The sequence below is a fragment of the Jaculus jaculus genome, chromosome 10 (genome assembly GCF_020740685.1).
Source record: "Jaculus jaculus isolate mJacJac1 chromosome 10, mJacJac1.mat.Y.cur, whole genome shotgun sequence".
Taxonomy (NCBI): domain Eukaryota; kingdom Metazoa; phylum Chordata; class Mammalia; order Rodentia; family Dipodidae; genus Jaculus; species Jaculus jaculus.
This window is the reverse complement of record NC_059111.1, coordinates 96,760,598-96,780,450: the sequence shown is the minus strand read 5'-3', so window position 1 is coordinate 96,780,450 and position 19,853 is coordinate 96,760,598. Positions and strand designations below refer to the sequence as shown.

The following is a 19,853-nucleotide window of genomic DNA, read 5'->3' as shown; positions in this document are numbered from 1 at the left end:
CAGAGGTAGGAAGATCATCTACATAGTGAATTCCAGGTCAGTCTGGGCTCGAGAAAGACCCCACCTCAGAAACCAACAAACAAACAAAAAGCTAAACTAAATGTATAGTCCCTTACACCTTGGATAAAAGAAAAAAACAGCAAATAAGAAGAAAAGAAAGTTTTCTCTAAACCTAACCTTTTCCGCTGCTCTCCGGTAGGCTCTTGTACGGAAGCGAAGAAACACAGAATCTCTAAGAAACTGCAGATAAGGGTCAAAGCCAGGGGGGCGCAGGCCAGCCCCCAAATTGGAAGGGAAGGAGCTCTCCACCAGGGCGCTAATCAACTGGCAAAAGGCCCGAGTCAATGGGTACTCCTCACACCGGGATTCTATTTCATTGAGCTCAACCTTCAAAGAAAATGGAAGAAAATTTAGTAACATAAAGCCACAAACTATAAAATGCAAAGCATTAGTCACATTAACTCATCAATAGTCCTATTTCATAGCAAAAATTACTATTTTTTGTTAAGAACTGAGTTTTTTATTTAGCATACCAATGAAAGATTTTCATTTACATTTTCAATTATGTAGTAACGGTCATTTTTAACATATGATAACAGAAAATACTGTGATCTGATCTTTTCTACAACCTTTCCTCTCTACCTTTAAAGCCCAAATTTGCAGAATTTACTCAGATGACAGGATTTACCAATAGTTTTGTTGGCAAGTCTGTTATAATTGAATATTCTGATTGTCTTATGATTTCAGTTGAAATCATACAACTACAACATACTTGTACACTTTTGTTTCCATAAACTGATTATTTTATTAGAGTACTTTAAAGAATGTAATCTATCTTAAGTAGAATGGAGAATGGCCCTGCATGGTGCTGACCCCTAATCCTGGCTTAGAGCGTGCATGGGGTTGTACAACGGCTCCATCTAAACAAGTTATTGGGTCTAACAGCTGACGGACACGTGCCAGCGGGCACTGGCTCCAGCACATTACTGCTGCCCGTCTTCATGACCGAGACAGACATAGATCCTGCCTTTCATGAGGCTTGACATGACCTCGGGAGGGTGAGGTGATAAAGATACACTTAGGGAGAATTTTTTGGGGGGGATGGAAGTGGTTTGATCTATTTTGTTTTTAGGTATGTTCTCACTCTAGCCCAGGCTGGCCTTAAACTCACAGCAATCCTCCCACCTCTGCCTCCAAGTGCTGGTATTAAAGGCGTGCACCCACCACGCCTGGCCATGTAGAATATGTTAATGTGTACATATTTTAACAGGTCATGGGCCGTCTAGTAGGAAGCACCACTTTTTCTTTAAAGGAAAAGTACATCAATCTGAGAAGTCAGATGGAAGAACTTCAAATTCCCATGTATCATCCCAAACTTAAATTAAAAAGACATTTTAAAGCCGGGTGTGGTGGCACATGCCTTTAATCCCAGCACCCAGGAGGCAGAGGTAGGAGGATCACCGTGAGTTCAAGGCCAGCCTGGGACTACATAGTGAATTCCAGGTCAGCCTGGGCTAGAGCAAGACCCTAACTTGAAAAATCAAAAAGAGAGAGAGAGAGGAAGGGAATAAATATTAAATGCTCATGCTGAGCATGGCAGCACAAGCCTATAAGCCCAGCATTCCGGTGTCTGAGGCAGGAGAACGGCCATGAGCCCAAGAGAATGGGCAATATTGCAAATGCCAGACCAGCAAGGCTGCAAAGCAAGATCCGGGCTCAAAAATCCAAACACATACACACATACACACAAAAGAATTAAACTCTCACTTCAGGTTGATTCAAGCAAAGAACGCAAACCAGCATTTTCAGTCTGATAGGCTACCATGTAACACCCAACTCTGGAACATTAGTATTTTTGGTTTCTTTCATTAACAGTCTCATCTCCATTTCAACACAGTTCAGATAACTCTCTAAAAGCAAAATTACAGAAATTTCATAGGCTAAGAATAGTTTTTCAGGGATTTTTTTAAAATTATTACTATAGGAATGAACATAGCATTAAGCTAAGAAGGAAACTTTACCTCAATGCCAATAGCTTGTCTCTGGCTTGGAACTCGGACGGTCTGCAGTATCTAGAGCAAGAATGACAAGTGAGGAGCATTCCTCGTCCGTCAGCAAGCAGTACCAACTGTGCCATGTCAAGAGTCACACACCTCACCCACTGCTCACACCACGCACTTCACTGTGTCCACCAGAAATAGCACTTCGGGCACACACAACCTTTGTTTTTGTGGAGTACAGAAAACTGATAAATTCTAACAGTACACAACTTTTTTTCATCAAAATTTTCCCCACATTTTCTGAAAACTAATCTTGAAAAGGGTTTGTAGGATAAAATCTCACCAGTCTTCAAGACATTTGTCTGGTTCACACATAACCACACTTGAACCATGAAATAACAAATTAAGGGGGCTGGGGAGCTAGCTTAGCTGTTAAGGCACTTGCTTGTGAAGCTAAAGGGCCCAGGTTCAATTCCCCAGGACCCACGTAAGCCAGATGCACGAGGGGGCGCACGTGTCTGGAGTTTGTTTACAGTGGCTAGAGGCCCTGGCATGCCCATTCTCTCTCTGTCTGTCTCCTCTCTCTCTTTCTGCTTGCAAATAAATAAATAAACAAAACTTTTTTTAAAAAAGAATAGGTAAGTCTGAATTCAGATGTCTTGACCTTCCTTTAGTATAATTCATACTTCATTTTCCAGAAAGTTAAGAATGAACTAGGTAGACCCCTTTAAAAATAAACAAACAAACAATAGTACTACTCTAAAGACAGAATGTAGAAATTCAGGTATAAATAAGCAGTAAGCATGTAGGATACAACTAACTACCAGCACAGTCACAGGCCAAATAAGAATCAACATTAAGCAAAAGGGGGCTCACATGGTGGCGCACACCGAAGCACACTTTGAAGGTCAGAGCACAACACTGGATCTTAGTCCTCACCTTCCACCTTCCACCTTGGTTTTTTTTGTTGTTGTTGTTGTTTTGCTTTTTTTTTTTTTGGTTAACACTTACTTATTTATTGATTGACTTGAGATACAGAAAGAGGCAGATAAAGACAGAATGGACATGCCAGGGCTTCCAGCCACTGCAAACAAATTCCAGACACATGCGCTACCTTGTACATCTGACTTTACTGGGGAACCGAACTTGGGACCTTGGGCTTCGCAGGCAAGGGCCTTAACTGCTAAGCCATCTCCCCAGCCCCGTCGTCCGCCTTGCTGTGAGGCAGGGTCTCTCGCTGTTCACTGCGGGGTTTGCCAGGCTAGCTGGTGTGCAAGGTTCTGGGGCCTCCCCTGTCACCGCAGGTGCGCCGCACACTACAGCATCCGGATGTTTACGTGGGTTCTAAGGATCCAAACTCAGGCTTTCGAAGCAAGCACTTCATCCACTGAGCCATCTCTCTAGCCCAGAAAATAAGGTCTTGAGAGAGTTATTGGAAAAACCAGTCTCTGGTAAACGAGCGAAGCTGTCAATTAAGAAAAGAGAAAACCCCCGTTCTTCTGGCCTCTCATGAGATGCTTGGCTCGCACACCCTGAGCTCCTACCTGGGCAGCTCACGGCACACTAGGTGTCCACCGTGCTCCTGCTTCTTCAGTACAGTCACGGTCTTCCCAAATCGCATCAACAGGGCAGCTCACCACTTTACCTGAGTGTACTCCAGTGACTGCCAGAGGGAAGCAGCAATTTCCGGGGACTTTCCAAAAGCTGCGAGCGTCTTCAGGAGCTCGGCCTTCAGAACAGGGGGGATGCTGCACTGCAGGAGCCCCAGGATCACCACGACGGGCGTCCACTGAGGGTGCTCACAGAGCGCCAGGCGAGCGCTCTCACTCTGGAAATGGAACACCAACTCGTGAGAAGCGCACTTTATTTATTTACTTGGGGCTTTTCTCATGGAGGGGACATGATTTTTGTTTCTTGGAGCTTTTTGTTGCTGTTCTGTGTTTTGAGACTAGGTCTCACTCTGTTGCCCAGGCTGGTCTCCTGGAGCTCTGAGCTCAAGCCAGCCTCCTGCTTCCCCCTCCTGAGAAGCTGGAATTATGGGCACATGCAAACAAATCTGGCTTTCAATGTTTCAAGAAATGACCAGCAATCACCTTAACTGTTATAATTCGGATTGCCCTCTGAGGTTTCCCACATGCTAAGACAGAGAGGAAGCTTACAGTGGATCAAACCAGATCACCAGTTTAGTTGGTGTAAAGAATGGAGAAACAGCCAACAGAAAATTTCATTCCCAGACATGAAAAATAATGCTACAAGGAGAGATAGAGGGTCTACTAGGGTGACAGAAATATTACAAACTTTAAATCCTTTCTGGCCAGGTGTGGAGGCACACAACTTTAATTTAATTTAATTTAATTTTAACTTGGGAGAGAAACAGGAGGATCACTGTGAATTCAAGGCTACCCTGAGACTACATAGTGAATCCCAAATCAGCCTGGGCTAGAGTAAGACCCTACCTCAAAAAAAAAAAAATAGGGCTGGAGAAATGGCTTGTGCCCATCTCTCTAGCCCAGGCTGACCTGGAGTTCACTATGTACTATAGTCTCAGGGTGGCCTCGAACTCACTGTAATCCTCCTACCTCTGCCTCCCGAGTGCTGGGATTAAAGGCATGCACCACCACACCCAGCTCTAAAACATATTTCATATACACACAAATTCCTACAACTGTGTGCACCTCCACACCGCTATGAGAAACCTTTAATAAGGATGCACATACACCTAGCTCTCATTTGCCCTCCTGACTCCTGTCTGTCATGAACAGGCTATTATCTTCCTACTGATACTAGGCCCATGAGCAGGGCCATCATAATTTATACAAGAAAACAAAGAGCTTAAGGAAAGAATAATCACTCACAAACTTCAACGTTGAAAGACAATATTTGGCCTCTGAAGGCGACACTGCTCTAGAATATGAGTAAAATTAAGCTGTGGATGTTTACTTACCCAAGTGATGATGGTAGTTGTAAGCTGCAGAAAAGCAATCAAGCCATCTTGTTCCTTCTGAGTAATGCCACGTGAAGGAAGGTGACGGTACTGGACACTATCTGCACTTGGAAGATCCTTCCGGAGATATTCATGGTAAAGAAGTAGGGAGTGAAAGAAATGCTCCCAGGAAACAGGACAGCCACCTGCTCCCTGAATATTTTCAACTGTAAAGAAAGGAAGCAGAGCAGTTAATTTCAAAAGTTGTCTTTTGGCCAGACATGGTGGCACATCCCTTTAATCCCAGCACTCAGGAGGCAGAGGTAGGAGAATCATGTAAGTTCAAGGCCACCCTGAGACTACATAGTGAATTCCAGGTTAGCATGGGCTAGAACCTACCTCGAAAAGGCCCAGGTGTGCCAATTCTCTCTTTCTCTCTCTTTCTCTCAAATAAATAAGTTTTTAAAAAAACAGAAATGAAAGAAAGAAAGAGAAGGAAAGGAAAGGAAAGGAAAGGAAAGGAAAGGAAAGGAAAGGAAAGGAAAGGAAAGGAAAGGAAAGGAAAGGAAAGGAAAGGAAAGGAAAGGAAAGGAAAGGAAAGGAAAGGAAAGGAAAGGAAAGGAAAAAATTATCTTTTGGCAGGTGTGGTGGCACACTCCTTGAATCTCAGCACTCAGGAGGCAGAGGTAGGAGGATTGCTTTGAGCTCGAGGTCAGCCTAGAATAGAATTAGACCCTATCACCCCCCAAAAAAGTTGTCTTTTGGGGTCTTTGTGGTAGAATATTTGTCTAGCCTTATACAAGGCCCTAGGTTTGATCAATCACACCAGTAGAACAAAAACTCTAGTTGTTGCTGGTGTGTGTGTGTGTGTGTGTGTGTGTGGTAAGTGTGATGTGTTTATGCGATGCGTATGCACATGTGTGATAAATGAACACATGCCATGAGCATGCATACACAGGCCACAGGACTTCAGATGGCCATTTCTGTCACTCCTCCACATACTTCTTGAGTTGGGGTCTCTCCCTCAACCTGGAACTGCTGTTTTTCCATCAGCAAGTCCCACTGATTCTCCGCCACTGGGGTTATTAACCTGTGTGGCCATGCCTAGCTGCTTTACAGGGGTTCTGGGGAAAGTGAACTGAAGCAATCTCAGGCCCTCCCAGAACCCTATGCTTAAGAGACAAGCGCTCTTAACCACTGAGTCATCTCCCCAGCCCAGTGACCTACCTCTTAACCAGGAGGAGTCTCTGTACTGTCACATAACAATACAAGGCTATTTTTCCCCACCAAGTAATACACAAATATTAAGCTTAAACTTCCAACGAGAGGGATAATTATGGTCTAGATTTATACATTACAATAGTCCATTGCATATGAAGCAGTTGAGGCCCAAGCACAACATAGACAACAAAAAGGTCCTGAAAGAGTAGCCAAAATCCTGATTTTGGAGCCAGGCATATCTGTTGCAATTGTAGCTACCCAATGACCTGTCTCCTTGAATAAATTATTTTTCCTTTTTTTTTTTTTAACATTTTTTCGAGGCAGGTTCTCACTCTAGCCCAGGCTGACCTGGAATTCACTATGTAGTCTCAGAGTAGCCTCAAACTCATGGCGATCCTCCTACCTATGACTTCCAAGTGTTAAGATAAAAGGTGTGCACCACCACGCCCAGCTTGAAGAAATTATCTATCTTCTCTAAACCTCATTTTCTTTTTTAAAAAAAAATATTTTATTTATTTACATATATAAGAGAGAGAGGGACAGACAGAAGGAGAAAGAATTGGCATGTGAGGGCCTCTAGCCACTAAAAACAAACTCCAGACCCATGTGACACCTTGTGCATCTGGCTTACGTGGGTCCTGGTGAATCAAACCTGGGTCCTAGGTCACTGCAGGCAAGCACCTAAACTGCTAACCCATCTCTCTAGCCCTCAACCTCATTTTCTTCACATGTAAAGTGAAAATAATATGTACCTAATATAGTAAATGTCTAATTTTTCCCTTTCCAGACCTGAATTTGAAAACTGAGGGAATTGAGAGGTCAAATATAGAAACACAAGTATTTTATAAAGAAAAATTAATCAAACGTAGCTAAGCCTGATGGTTCACACCTGAAATGTGAGAGGCCAGGCAAGGGGTCTCCATAGTCTGAGGTCAGCCTGGGTTTCATAGTGAGTTCCAAGACAGCCTAGGCTACAGAGTAAGAGACCAATTCTCCACACAAGCCAGCAAGAACTCAAGCTTATATGGCAAGAATGTATGCTTCACTTTAAGTACCAGGTGACTTGTCAAAGTTAAAATATTACCTCTGTTTTATCACACTAAACTACATTTAACAGAAGTGACAAAATTCCCCACCAGTGAGATCCTCATCAAAGCATCTCTTAAATCATGAGTATGGGAGCCAGGCGTGGTGGCGCATACCTTTAATCCCAACATTCAGGAGGCAGATATAGGAGGATCATCATGAGTTCAAGGTCACCCTGAGACTACACAGTAAATTCCAGGTCAGCCTGGGCTAGAGTGAGACCCTACCTCAAAAAAACCAAAAAGTAAGAAAAAGGGCTGGAGGGATGGCTTAGGGGTTAAGGTGTTTGTTTGCCAGCAAAGCCAAAGGACCTAGGTTAAAGTCCCCAGAACCCACATAAGCCAGATGCACAAGGGAGCACATGCGTCTAGAGTTCTTTTGCAGTGGCTGGAGGCCTTGGTGCACCCATTTTCTCTGTCTGTCTGTCTGTCTCTCTCTCTCTCTCTGACTCTCTCAAATAAATAAATAAAACTTAAAATAAATAAATAGAAGTAAATCACGAGTATGGGGGCTGGAAAGATGGCTTAGTGGTTAAGGTGCTTGCCTGCAAAGCCTAAAGACCCAGGTTCAATTCCCCAGTACCCAAGTAAGCCAGATGCATATGGTGGCATATGCATCTGGAGTTCATTTGCACTGGCTAGAGGCCCTGGCATGCCCATTCTCTATCTCTCTTTCTCTAATAATAAAATATTAAAAATAAATCACAAGTGTGCCTCTTTCTGTTATCCTAACAATTTATAACCCCAGGAGAACCTGACACAAATCACTGGTCTTCTTCCTTAAGTAAAGGCACAGTGAACTAAGAGTGTACCAAGCAGTACCCGTATCTCCTCACCGTGGCTGCTCCCGTTGACCTTGAGCAGGCTGAAGCAATAGTGCGCACACTGAGGCCCACTGGCCAATCCCTGCAGCATTTTCAAATAAGCAATATAAATAGTTTGAGGCAACAGGTCACTCATTTGCCTAACAAACTTTGACAAGACAACCTGAAATTAAGAAAAACAAATAGTTTATATACAGTACATCTTAATTTTAAGGCAAAATGAGATAGCTAATAAAAACTACACAATAAACCAGGCGTGGTGACACCCGCCTTTAATCCCAGCACTCAGGAGGCAGAGGTAGAAGGACTGCTATGAGTTTGAGGCCACCCTGAGACTACATAATGAATTCCAGGTCAGCCTGAGCTAGAGTGAGACCCTACCTCAAAAAAAAAATTGAAAAACCAAAAAAAGGAGGGGGCAGGTGGTTGTAGACTTCAGAAAGAAGAATACACAGTATGTAAGCTTGTATAACATAGCTCCCAAAAAGGTGAACTGGAACCCAATGATCCCCATTATTTACTTTTGCATACACCATATCATATGTAACACAGAACTAAGAATGGACTCTCATCAACATTGTCTACATATTCCTGGGCATGATGTCATCAATGAAAAACTTCTTTCCCTTTAATACTTATACCTTATCTTCCTCAACTTGGTAAGAATTATGACTAGTTATTGTCACACACCTATAGAGGACAGACTAAAATATTAATAAATCTCAAATAAGTGATATATAAAGAGACTAGAAGTTTCTCTGCTTCGAACAATACATATCTAGTAGAAAATAAAAGGAGGATGGACAATCTAAAACCCAAAATGATTAGAAATTAAATTTAATGAATTCAAATTTTCTTTCAAGAGAAAAGTATACACAGGAAGGCAGAGGCAGGAGGATCACTGTGGCTTCTAGGTCAGCTTGGGCTAGAGTGAAATCCTACCTCGAAAATATAAAAAAAAAGTATACATTATTTCTAATACTTTTGATAACATTTGTGTGAAGAGCAAGAACATCAAGAAGCAACACCTTTCATGCTTTCAAAACTCTATTACCAGCCGGGCGTGGTGGCACACACCTTTAACCCCAGCACTCAGGAGGCAGAGAAAGGAGAATGGCCGTGAGTTTGAGGCCACCCTGAGACTACATAGTGAATTCCAGGTCAGCCTGGGATTGGGTTAGAGCAAGACCCTACCTTGAAAAACTGAAGGGGGGGAGCCTAAAAACTCACCTGGCGTTGAGGGGGTCGCTGATGAGCCACTCCCAGATAAGAGCCCATGATGGTGGGGTTCTGCAGAGGCTCTGAGGGGCACCAGTACTCTAGGGCAAGCTCCAAATGAAAAGGGTTTTTTTTATATAGTTCACCAATCTGTAAAGAATAAAGAAGACATGGGGAAGTGCCTACAACTAAAAATGACTTAAATTTAAAATACTATATTAGCATAGAAGTCATGCTAAGATTTTCCAAAGTTAAGGAAAAAAATAATGAAAATAATGGAAGCAGGAAGAGGCAACAATCTATGCAACACCATGGCTTACCAAGAGCATCAAGTGCTCCAGGTCTCTCCTGAGTGACATGGGGGGCTCGTTACCCATCTGGACACTCATGTGGATCATGCGGGCGTCCTCATCAGCCCGGTTCTTCAGCTGCTTCACCTGGGAAGGGCAGTGGACATAGCTTAACCACGAACCAACAAATTAGGCAGCTACCCAACAGAGATTACAGACAAGAAACACCATCTAACTTCAGCAACAAGGAATGTTCTGGGCGTGTCTGGAGTTTGTTTGCAGTGGCTGGAGGCCCTGGCATGCCCTTTCTTTCTTCCTTCTTTCTTTCTTTCTTTCTTTCTTTCTTTCTTTCTTTCTTTCTTTCTTTCTTTCTTTCTCTCCCTCTCTCTCTCCCTCTTTTACTCTGTTTGTCGCTCCCAAATAAATAAATAAGAAAAAAAAAAGAAACACGCTAGAGTACTGCCCTCTAATTGGACTGGAGACCCGCGCCATGGGAAGGAATACATCCCTGATACTGAAAACTTAAAACAGGGGTAGTCATGAGCCCTAGGGGTGTGACGTCTGCTGCTGTCTGGCTAAATGTATATACTATGCTTATCAAACTGCCCACTAAGCACTTCTCTTAATGTTCATACCCATATATTAATGCCACTCTCACTTTGGGTAGAGAATCTTCTCTTTTCAGATGGCAGTGACCTTGGGATGACTCAGAAGGCACCATGGTGCTGTAAAGAAGTGACAGGAGTGCTCAGCACTGCAATATCTCTATCACGCCTTCCAAGGCTCAGGATCCATTGCAGAAGAGGTGACGGAAAGAATGTAAGAGCCAAAGGAAGGGTAGGACTCCTTACAACGTGCTCCCCTAGACACAAAATGGCCTGGATATCCATGATCTCACAGTGCCTGACACTACCTACACATGACCATCATAAGAGGAAAAGATTGTGGCATCAAAATAAAAGAGACTAGCCGGGCGTGGTGGCACATGCCTTTAATCCCAGCACTTGGGAGGCAGAGATAGGAGGATTGCTGTGAGCCACCCTGAGACTCCACAGTGAATTCCAGGTCAGCCTGGGCTAGAGTGAAACCCTACCTCGAAAAAACCAAAAAATAAAAATAAAAAATAAAAATAAAAGAGAGACTGATTGAGACGGGGAGGGGATATGATGGAGAATGGAGTTTCAAGGGGAAAGTAGGGGGAGAGAGGGCATTACCATGGGATATTGTTTATATTCATGGAAGTTGTTAATAAAAAAAATTTTTTTAAAGAAAAAAAGAAAGAAAGAAATGTGCTGGGGGTTGGAGAGATAACTTAGCGGTTAAGGTGTTTGCCTGCAAAGCCAAAGGACCCCAGTTCAATTCCCCAGGACCCACATAAGCCAGATGCCAAGGTGGCACATGAGTCTGGAGTTCGTTCATAGTGGCTGGAGGCTCTCGTGCGCCCATTCTGTCTCCCCCCCTTAAATAAATAAATAAATATGCTAGGAATTTTAGTGTAATATTACTGATTATAATTTATAGTATCTTAAAAATTCAGAAAATTTGTGCTGCAGATATAGCCCAGTTGATAAAGTGCTTGATTAACATGTACAAAAGCTGTGGGTTTGATTCCCAATTTAGTAGGCATAGTGATATATGCCTGTAATTGCATATTCATCTACATAGTAAGTTTGAGACCATCCCAGGCTACATGAGATCCTATCTCAAAAACAAAACAAAACAAAAAATTCAGAAAAAGTTCCACTACTTAGAAATCAAGAGTGACTATACTGTTTCTCAATGGGAACTTTACTACTATTTTGGGCAGGTTATCTTTATTGGTTAGATTATCCTCAACATTGCATGAGATTTAGAATTCCCTAAAACTACTAACCACCAATAATACTACAGCAGTGTAACAAGCAAAACTCATTTCCCAACATGTTACAAAGAACATTATAGCCCTGTTGAGGATCACTATCTTATAACTGTTGTGTAAACTCAATGCTAACATTGGAGATTTCAACACTCCATTCTCAATATTCAAAAGAACAAGTACAGAAAACCAGTAAAGATGGGGGAGACTTGAACAACAGAACCAAACAACTTAGCAGAGCAGAAGCAGAGCACATATACACTGCGACTTACCAGGAAAGGCCACAGACTGAACTACAAGACAAACTTCTATGTAACTGAAATGCTGTAAAGTATATTGTCTGACTAAAAGAGAAATAAACTAGAAACAATAACATAGAAATAATTAGGAAGTCCCCCCTAAGCATTTCTTTTTTTTTATTTTTTTGTACATTTTTATTTATTTGACAGACAAAGGGAGAAAGAGGCAAATAGAGAGAGGGAGAATGGGCGCACCAGGTCCTCCAGCCACTGCAAACGAACTCCAGACACGTGCGCCCCCTTGTGCATCTGGCTAACGTGATGTGGGTCCTGGGGAATTGAGACTTGAACCGGGGTCCTTAGGCTTCACAGGCAAGTGCTTAACTGCTAAGCCATCTCTCCAGCCCCCCCTAAACATTTCAAAACAAACATCAAAACAAAGCTAACGGACCCAGGCTCAATTCCCAAGTACCCATGTAAAGCCAGATGCAGTAGGTAGCACATGCATCTGCAGTTTGTTTTCAATGAATAAAGGCTCTGGCACACCCATATTCTCTCTCTCTCTCAAATAAATAAATAAACAAATAAATAGACAAATAAATAAATAATTTTAAATGACATATGCATGCTATATGCATGCGTGAGTGCAAATGTGTGCGACTTTTATTTTCCTCCAGTTGCCACAGGAGAGCTGAAGTTGACTAAATCTTACGATGTGGAACATATGGGAACAAGAGAGCCAACTGTATTAAACAAGGCGTATTCAACAATGAACCTCAGGTAATGCAGTTAATAATAACCATAGTTTACCCACAGAAGCACATGGTAGTTGACTATTCCTTTTCTCATAAGCCATTCTCAATGTCAAACATCTCTTCTGAACAACCTGTTTTAAGTTAATGCACCTTAAATTATTTCACTTTAACTAAACTGTACTTGTAACATACCACTGTTAGCCTGTGCTAAGACTTTGTCCGTTTCTAAAACATGAAGCTATTTAATAAAGTTTTAACTGATTTTTACATAATTCATAATTCCCCCATTACTTCTTACTCATCTTACTACACTCACCTTCATTGGCATAAGTGCAAGGAAGCCTGTGATGAGATGATGGATTCTACGAATATAAAATTCCTCCTGATAAAAGTTTTCTGACGCCACGACAGATTCGGTGAGGAACAGAAAGACGTTGTCGGCAATCGCGAGCTCTGCCATTGCTTCATCTGCTTCTGTGAATTCAGCCAGTGCTAGAAACATGTAAAAAGGACAAAGGGAAGAAAAGCCATCAACTCAGGTCACAATAGCTTACAATGCTCCACTAATGGCTCGAATTTCCACAACTTCCTACCCTTCTAGCAGGTGCTGTGCTCAAAATGAGACTATGTAAAGTTGTAATTGACTCCAAACCTCTAAGGAACTACTCATAAAGCCCACTAGAAACACACGTTCTTCCTTTGAGTGGCAGACATTAAGTGACAGATATTTATGGTTAACACTAATGTAGTCAGAGCTATTAAGCAAACACTGACATAGCAAAGGATGGGAAAGCTTTGGTCCCAGTGAGATCTAAGTGAAGACCAGAACCTCAACATACTCCGTGAAATTACTCTAATTTGGTACTCTGCTGAATAAAAACTAAAAGGTGCACTTGTGATATTTTTTATGAACATTTTATTTGGAAGATTTCAAATACCTATCTATAAACAGATGTACTAATTTAAGCCTCAACAAGTCTATCACCTCATTTAAATATTATCAATTTACTTAGTCTGTACTTTCCCAGTCTCCATCCATATTGCATTATAGCAAATTCCTGATAAGTTAATCTTTCAACTCAAAAAGAGGGATGGCTTAGCAGTTAAGGCGTTTGCTTGCAAAGCTAAAGGACCCAGGTTTGATTCCCTAGGACCCACATGAGCCAGATGCACAGGGGGCACATGCATCTGGGGTTCATTTGCAGTATCTGGAGGCCCTGGCACTCTCTCCCTCTCCCTCTATGTCAAATAAATTAATTACTTAAAATGTTAAAAATAATTTTTTAAAAAAGATACTTAAAAATCAAAACCATAGCCAGGCATGGTGGCGCAGGCCTTTAATCCCACCACTGAGGAGGCAGAGGTAGGAGGATTGCCATGAGTTCAAGATCACCCTGAGACTACACAGTGAATTCCAGGTCAGCCTGAGCTAGAGTGAGACCCTCCCTCGAAAAACAAACCCAACTAAAAAAAAAAAAAAAGCCTATACACATGCAATACTATTACCTTATTTTTAAAAATAATTCAATTTCAAACATACAGTGCACAAATTTACAAACACCTCACCCAGACCATGAAGGGTTAAGGTTTGGGACTTTATACCACGCATTTTTGTGCAGTTTGTTTGCCTGAATGAGGAACCATAGGATATCTACACTCAGCAGTTAACTAGCACATCTGCAGCTTCCTCAACATCTCTTCATCTTGCTTTGCCTTTTATTTGCTGAAGGAATGAGTTTTCCGCACTCTGACCAGGCCCTGCATGCAGAAGTCCACGTTGCCCCTCTAGATAGACAGGCGGGTACTTATTCTGGAGAGGATTTGATTTCCCTTTTTTTTTTTTTTTTGGTTTTTCAAGGTAGGGTCTCACTCTAGTCTAGGCTGACCTGGAATTCCTTATGTAGTCTCACGGCAGTCCTCCTACCTCTGTCCCCCGAGTGCTGGGATTAAAGGTGTACACTACCACGCCCGGTTGATTTCACATTTTTGTTAAGAGCGTGTCATAGGCTGTTGCATCCTTCCATCAAAAAACTACAAAGTGCTTGCCTGAAAAGCCTAAGGCCCTGACTTCAATTCCACAGTACCCACATAAAGCCAGATGCACAAGGTGGCACATGCAACCGGAGTTCATTTGCAGTGGCTAGAAGCCCGCAGTGTACCGATTCTCTGTCTTGCTCTTTCTCTCTTAAATAAATAAATAACAAACAGGGCTAGAGAAATAGCTTAGCAGTAAAGGCGCTTCCCTGCAAAGCCAAACGATCCAGGTTTGAGTCCCACATACACCAGACGCACAAGGTGGCGCATGTGTCTGGAGTTCATTTGCAGAAGCTGGAGGCCCTGGTGTGATCATTCTCTCTCTGACTTTCTCTCAAATAATCAAATGAAGGAAGGAAGGGAGGAGGGGAAGGAGGGAGGGAGGGAGGGAGGGAGGGAGGGAGGGAGGGATTTTTAAATTAAAAAAATTTTTAAATAACAAACATAGGGTATCCTCCGTCACTCTTCTTAATTCCTGTCTGAGCTGGAATTTTTTACTGAGCCCAGAGCTTCCTGACTTTTCCTTGAGCCCCAGTGACTCTCCGGTCTCTGCCCCTCTAATGGACTGAGTTATGGGGCAAGCTGTTATGTGCGTCCAGCCAACTGCACTCCAGCAGTCTCCCAAGCCTCCTCAGGCGCTCACGCGTACACAGGCGGCGCTCTTAACTGCCGAGCCACTGCTCCACCCAGCCCAACACTGCAACTATTACTCTGAAGGCAGCAGAGATGTGTCACTAGATCCAACAAAGGGATTCTTGAAACTAATTCATATAATTGCTTCTAAGCAACAAGAAAGGTATGTATTTCACTTACAAAGTTTCATCTAGTAGAACTCCTATTTTCCTATGTTGACACTTACATATGTCAAATATAACCCCCCTCCAAACTTTTAGGGGTCCCTGATACACTGTTTCTCATAAGAAAACACTTACCTACAACTCACCTGTCACGTCAGGTAACTGGGAGACTTCCCTCAATGCCAGCGCCCAAGCCAGCCTCACAGTGGCTCGCAGCCCCGGCAGCTTCCAAGGCTGCGCGTCCTGCAGGCGAGAGTGAATTGTGGCAATGTACTGTCTCTCCGTCAGCAGTGGAAGACGATGGATCATATCTGAAAGCACAACGGACTATTTTACCAAATAAAATACAGGTATTTTCACTTCTGACCCCGGAATAATGTCCAAGTCAAAAAACTTGAGCATTTTCAAAAAAGAATCATGACTAACTAATATTACTTACTAATGCTTGACAAATCAAAAATGACACTGCTATGAAGTATTATACACATGATAAATGAAAGTAACTTTAATTTCTTTCAATGACTTTCATAAATATAAGACACAAATAAAAAATTATGTCCAAGATAAAATACAACTGAAATTATAGTCAAGATTCGGTTTCTCATGAGAGGTTTAAAAATATAATATGGGGGCTGGAGAGATGGCTTAGCGGTTAAGCACTTGCCTGTGAAGCCTAAGGACCCCGGTTCGAGGCTCGGTTTCCCAGGTCCCACGTTAGCCAGATGCACAAGGGGGCGCACATGTCTGGAGTTCGTTTGCAGAGGCTGGAAGCCCTGGCGCACCCATTCTCTCCCTCTCCCTCTACCTGTCTTTCTCTCTGTGTCTGTCGCTCTCAAGTAAATTAAAAAAAAATTAAAAATATATATATATATAATATGGGGGATGAAGAGTTAAGCACTTGCCTGTAAAGCCTAAGGACCCTGGTTGGAGGCTCAATTCCCCATGACCCATGTAAGCTAGATGCACAAGGTGGCGCATGCATCCTGAGTTCGTTTGCAGTGGCTGGAGGCCCTGCCGCACCATTCTCTCTCTCTCTTTCTCAAATAAATAAATAAATTTTTTTAAAAATTTAAAAATAAATATATAACATGGGAGCTAGAAAATAGCTCAGTGGTTAAAGCACTTGCTTGCAAAGCCTAGTGGCTCCAGGTTCAACTCCCCAGTACCCACATAAAGCTGGAATAGTACATGTGTCTGGAGTTTGTCTGCAGCAGCAGGAGGCCCTGGCATTCTCTCTTTCACCCATTTTCATTCTCTTTCTGTCAAATAAATAAATAATAATAAAATAAAATAAAAATATAATAAGAACGAGGGCGTGGTGACACACACTTTTAATCCCAGCACTTGGGAAGCAGAAGCAGGAGGATCACTGTGAGCTTGAGGCCACCCTGGACTACAGTGAGATCCTACCTCTAAAAAAAGCCAAAAATTGGGCTGGAGAGATGGTTTAGCAGTTAAGGCACTTGCTTGAGAAGCCTACAGACCCAAGTTTGATTCCCCAGTACCCACATTAATAGATGCACAAGGTGGCGCATGCGTCTGGAGCGCATTTGCAGTCGCTGGAGGCCCTGATGCACCCATTCTCTCCCCCAACCCCCCACCCCCGCTCTTTCTCTCCAATAAATAAATAAAATGTTTTCTTAAAAAGCCAAAACCTGCCGGGCATGGTGGCGCATGCCTTTAATCCCAGCACTCGGAAGGCAGAGGTAGGAGGATTGCCGCCGTGTGTTCGAGGCCATCCTGAGAATACATAGTGAATTCCAGGTCAGCCTGAGCCAGAGTGAGCCCTACCTCGAAAAACCAAAACAAAACAAAAAAAGCCAAAACCTGAAACTAATAAAATAAAAATATAATAAGAAATAGTTATAGGAAACTAGGCATGAGTAACTCGTGAACATTTATATCCTTTAACAGATTTGCTGTGAATCTTATAAGAAACAAATCCTTCAGTGCCATAGGAACAACTGCCACAGATGCTTCCCACAGTGCTCCTGAGAAGCTGAGCAGTCCCCCTATCACTGATCTAGGAGCTTACCTTTAAATGTGATCCCACATAGAAATATTCAATACAGCTTAACTGCACACATTTCTTCTCTTGAATGTTATCTCTCCAATATAAAATCTGAGTTTTTTTTAATCTGATTTTTGAATATAAATGTATTTACTAAGACTGGAGAGAGCTCAGCAGTTAAGGTGCTTACCTGCAAAGCCTAACAATCCCGTTTTAATTGCCCAATACTCACAGAAAGCCAGATACACAAAGTGGCGCGTGTATCTCAAGTTTGTCTGCAGGGCTGGAGGCCATTGAGCGCCCATTCTCTCTATCTCTCTTCTACCTTCTCTACATGCAAATAAGTAACTTTTTAAACAAATGCATTACCAGGTATGTGGCATATATCTGTTATCCAAGTATTCAAGAGGTTGAGACGGAAAGATCAAAAGTTCAAGGTCAGGGCTGGAGTTAAAGGCATTTGCCTGAGAAGCCTAATGGCCTGGGTTCAATTCCCTAGTACCCACATAAAGCCAGATGCCCAAAGCAGTGCCAGCGCCTGGAGTGTTTGCAGTGGCAGGAGGCCCTGGTGTACACACACTCATTATCTCTTTCTGCCTCTTTCTTGCTCGATCTCAAATAAATAAATAAAAATAAAAAAGAGTATACTATATTTTAAATTTAAAAAAAAAAGTTCAAGCCAGGCATGGTGGCACAGCGTTTAATCCCAGCACTTCAAAGAGAGGTAGAAGCACAGCCATGAGTTCGAGGGCCCCCTGAGACTATGTAGTTAATTCCAGGTCAGCCTGAACTAGAGACCCTTGAAACTCCAAAAATAAAAATTAAAAATTAAAAAAAAGAAAGAGTCCAAGGTCAGCCTGGGCTATATAGTGTACACTGAGTTCTGTCTCAAACACACACACAGAGCAATACATAAAGGTATAAAATTCAATACCATCCCGTTCCTCGGTGCTTGGCTCTATAAAACTGGTATCAAAACAGTACAGAAGCGCCATCAGAAGAGCCAGATTCACTCCATCCAAGGATCCATTAGCCTCAACGGTCACTCTTTCCAAATGTCCAATAAGAAGAAGAGTGTCATCTTTGCCTAATGGTGACTGGCAAGCCCAAGCAAAAATACTTTCTGCCAGAGACTGTCTGCACTCCTTGATGAGATCAGAAACCTGCAAATAATAAACACGATTATCAGTATAAATAAGTCACAGTGAAACCTGGTCTATTACAAATGTAAAACTATCTTTCATAAAGATTTACAATATTGCTGGGTGTGGTGGCGCACACCTTTAATCCCAGCACTTGGGGGACAGACATAGGAGGATCACTATGAGTTCGAGGCCACCCTGAGACTACATAGTTAATTCCAGGTCAGCCTGAGCTAGAGTGAAACCCTACCTCAAAAAAAGAAAGATTCACAATATGAACCTATCTGAACAGGATCACATGTGATCTGACAACATCTGGAATTGTGAAGAACTCCTTGGCTTATTTCTCACCATTAAATTCCTAAAAGAAACTGTGATGATCAAGTCCTTGAATTCACTTCAGAAAGAGCTAGAAATGGCACACACGTGACTAGACTACACAGAAGATGAAACACCTGCAAGGGAAGTTCACGGATGCAGCAGACTAACACTCCGAAAGGCCTCTTCGGGCGTGGTGGGAGTAGCCAGGTATGACTCCTGCCTGGGAGCCGACACAGCCACGCGAGCCCCACGCGAGCCGGCCTACAGCACACTTGCCTCTTTGCGGTGCTTCTCACTGCCCAGGCCTCTCTCTCGCTGGAGCTTCTCAAACTCATTATTCACATCAATCTGCGACACCAGAGTGAGGACTTTGTACGTCAATCCCTGCTCCATCAGCTCATCTGTAAAGCGTGTTGTCATGGAAACCATCTCTGGGCTACAATGAAAAGAAATAAAGCTGTGTTGAACAATAACGCTTTAATGACAATCCATTCCTAAAAACAACCAGGATGAATGACAACCTGATGGCTTTCCCCCTTCTAAATCAGAGGTTAAATCATCTAATTATGTTTCTTATGTAAACAGGAGAGATTCTTTTTTCATTGCTGTCATTCTGGACAGAGTAACAGAGTATATGCTCTCCAGCTTAGATAGATCACCTTTACTGAGACTGTATCCATTAATGAGAGACTGTCATTTCCAAGTAACTACAAATTAACTTCTGCAACCCCGAGAAGCAAACAGACCTGAGTTCCAGAGTCCACGTCTTTCCTCGTCGAGACTGTATGAGGGCTCTGAGGGAATTTGCAATGCACCGCTTTCCATCCCAGTATAAAAGAACAGCCACTAATCCTCTGGTGAGGCCAGGGAAATGGGGCTGCTGGTGCTCCCCTAGAAAAGGAAGGTGAGAAAGTTTAAGAAATCACAAATGGGTGTACGAAGTGAAATATCCAGCAAATGTGCCAGCATTCCACTGAATTAAGCGCAGCGTCTCAGGTCCACTGGCCACCGCAGGCACATATGGCTGGCAGGAGAACTCCAGCAGTCCTGGGACACCCACCACGGTCCACACTCTCACTTGCGCTTGCATCTGATCCCCATGTTTTATCCATAACAGCAATTTTACTCAATGCTTACT

At 42.7% G+C, this 19,853-nt stretch overlaps 1 protein-coding gene across 1 annotated transcript in view; it reads right to left on the bottom strand.

Annotated features, from left to right (window-relative positions):
• The window catches only part of Nup205 (nucleoporin 205), an 82,881-nt gene that overhangs the window by 51,733 nt on the left and 11,295 nt on the right, over nt 1-19,853 (bottom strand). The window contains exons 4-15 of the mRNA XM_045160286.1: nt 19,462-19,606; nt 18,992-19,151; nt 18,187-18,415; nt 15,388-15,552; nt 12,727-12,902; nt 9,592-9,708; nt 9,284-9,421; nt 8,066-8,216; nt 4,945-5,150; nt 3,646-3,828; nt 2,022-2,072; nt 178-387 (exon numbers count right to left, since the gene is read on the bottom strand). Coding sequence (XP_045016221.1) covers nt 178-387; nt 2,022-2,072; nt 3,646-3,828; nt 4,945-5,150; nt 8,066-8,216; nt 9,284-9,421; nt 9,592-9,708; nt 12,727-12,902; nt 15,388-15,552; nt 18,187-18,415; nt 18,992-19,151; nt 19,462-19,606 — 1,931 coding nt within the window. The remainder of the gene's footprint in view (nt 1-177; nt 388-2,021; nt 2,073-3,645; nt 3,829-4,944; nt 5,151-8,065; nt 8,217-9,283; nt 9,422-9,591; nt 9,709-12,726; nt 12,903-15,387; nt 15,553-18,186; nt 18,416-18,991; nt 19,152-19,461; nt 19,607-19,853) is intronic.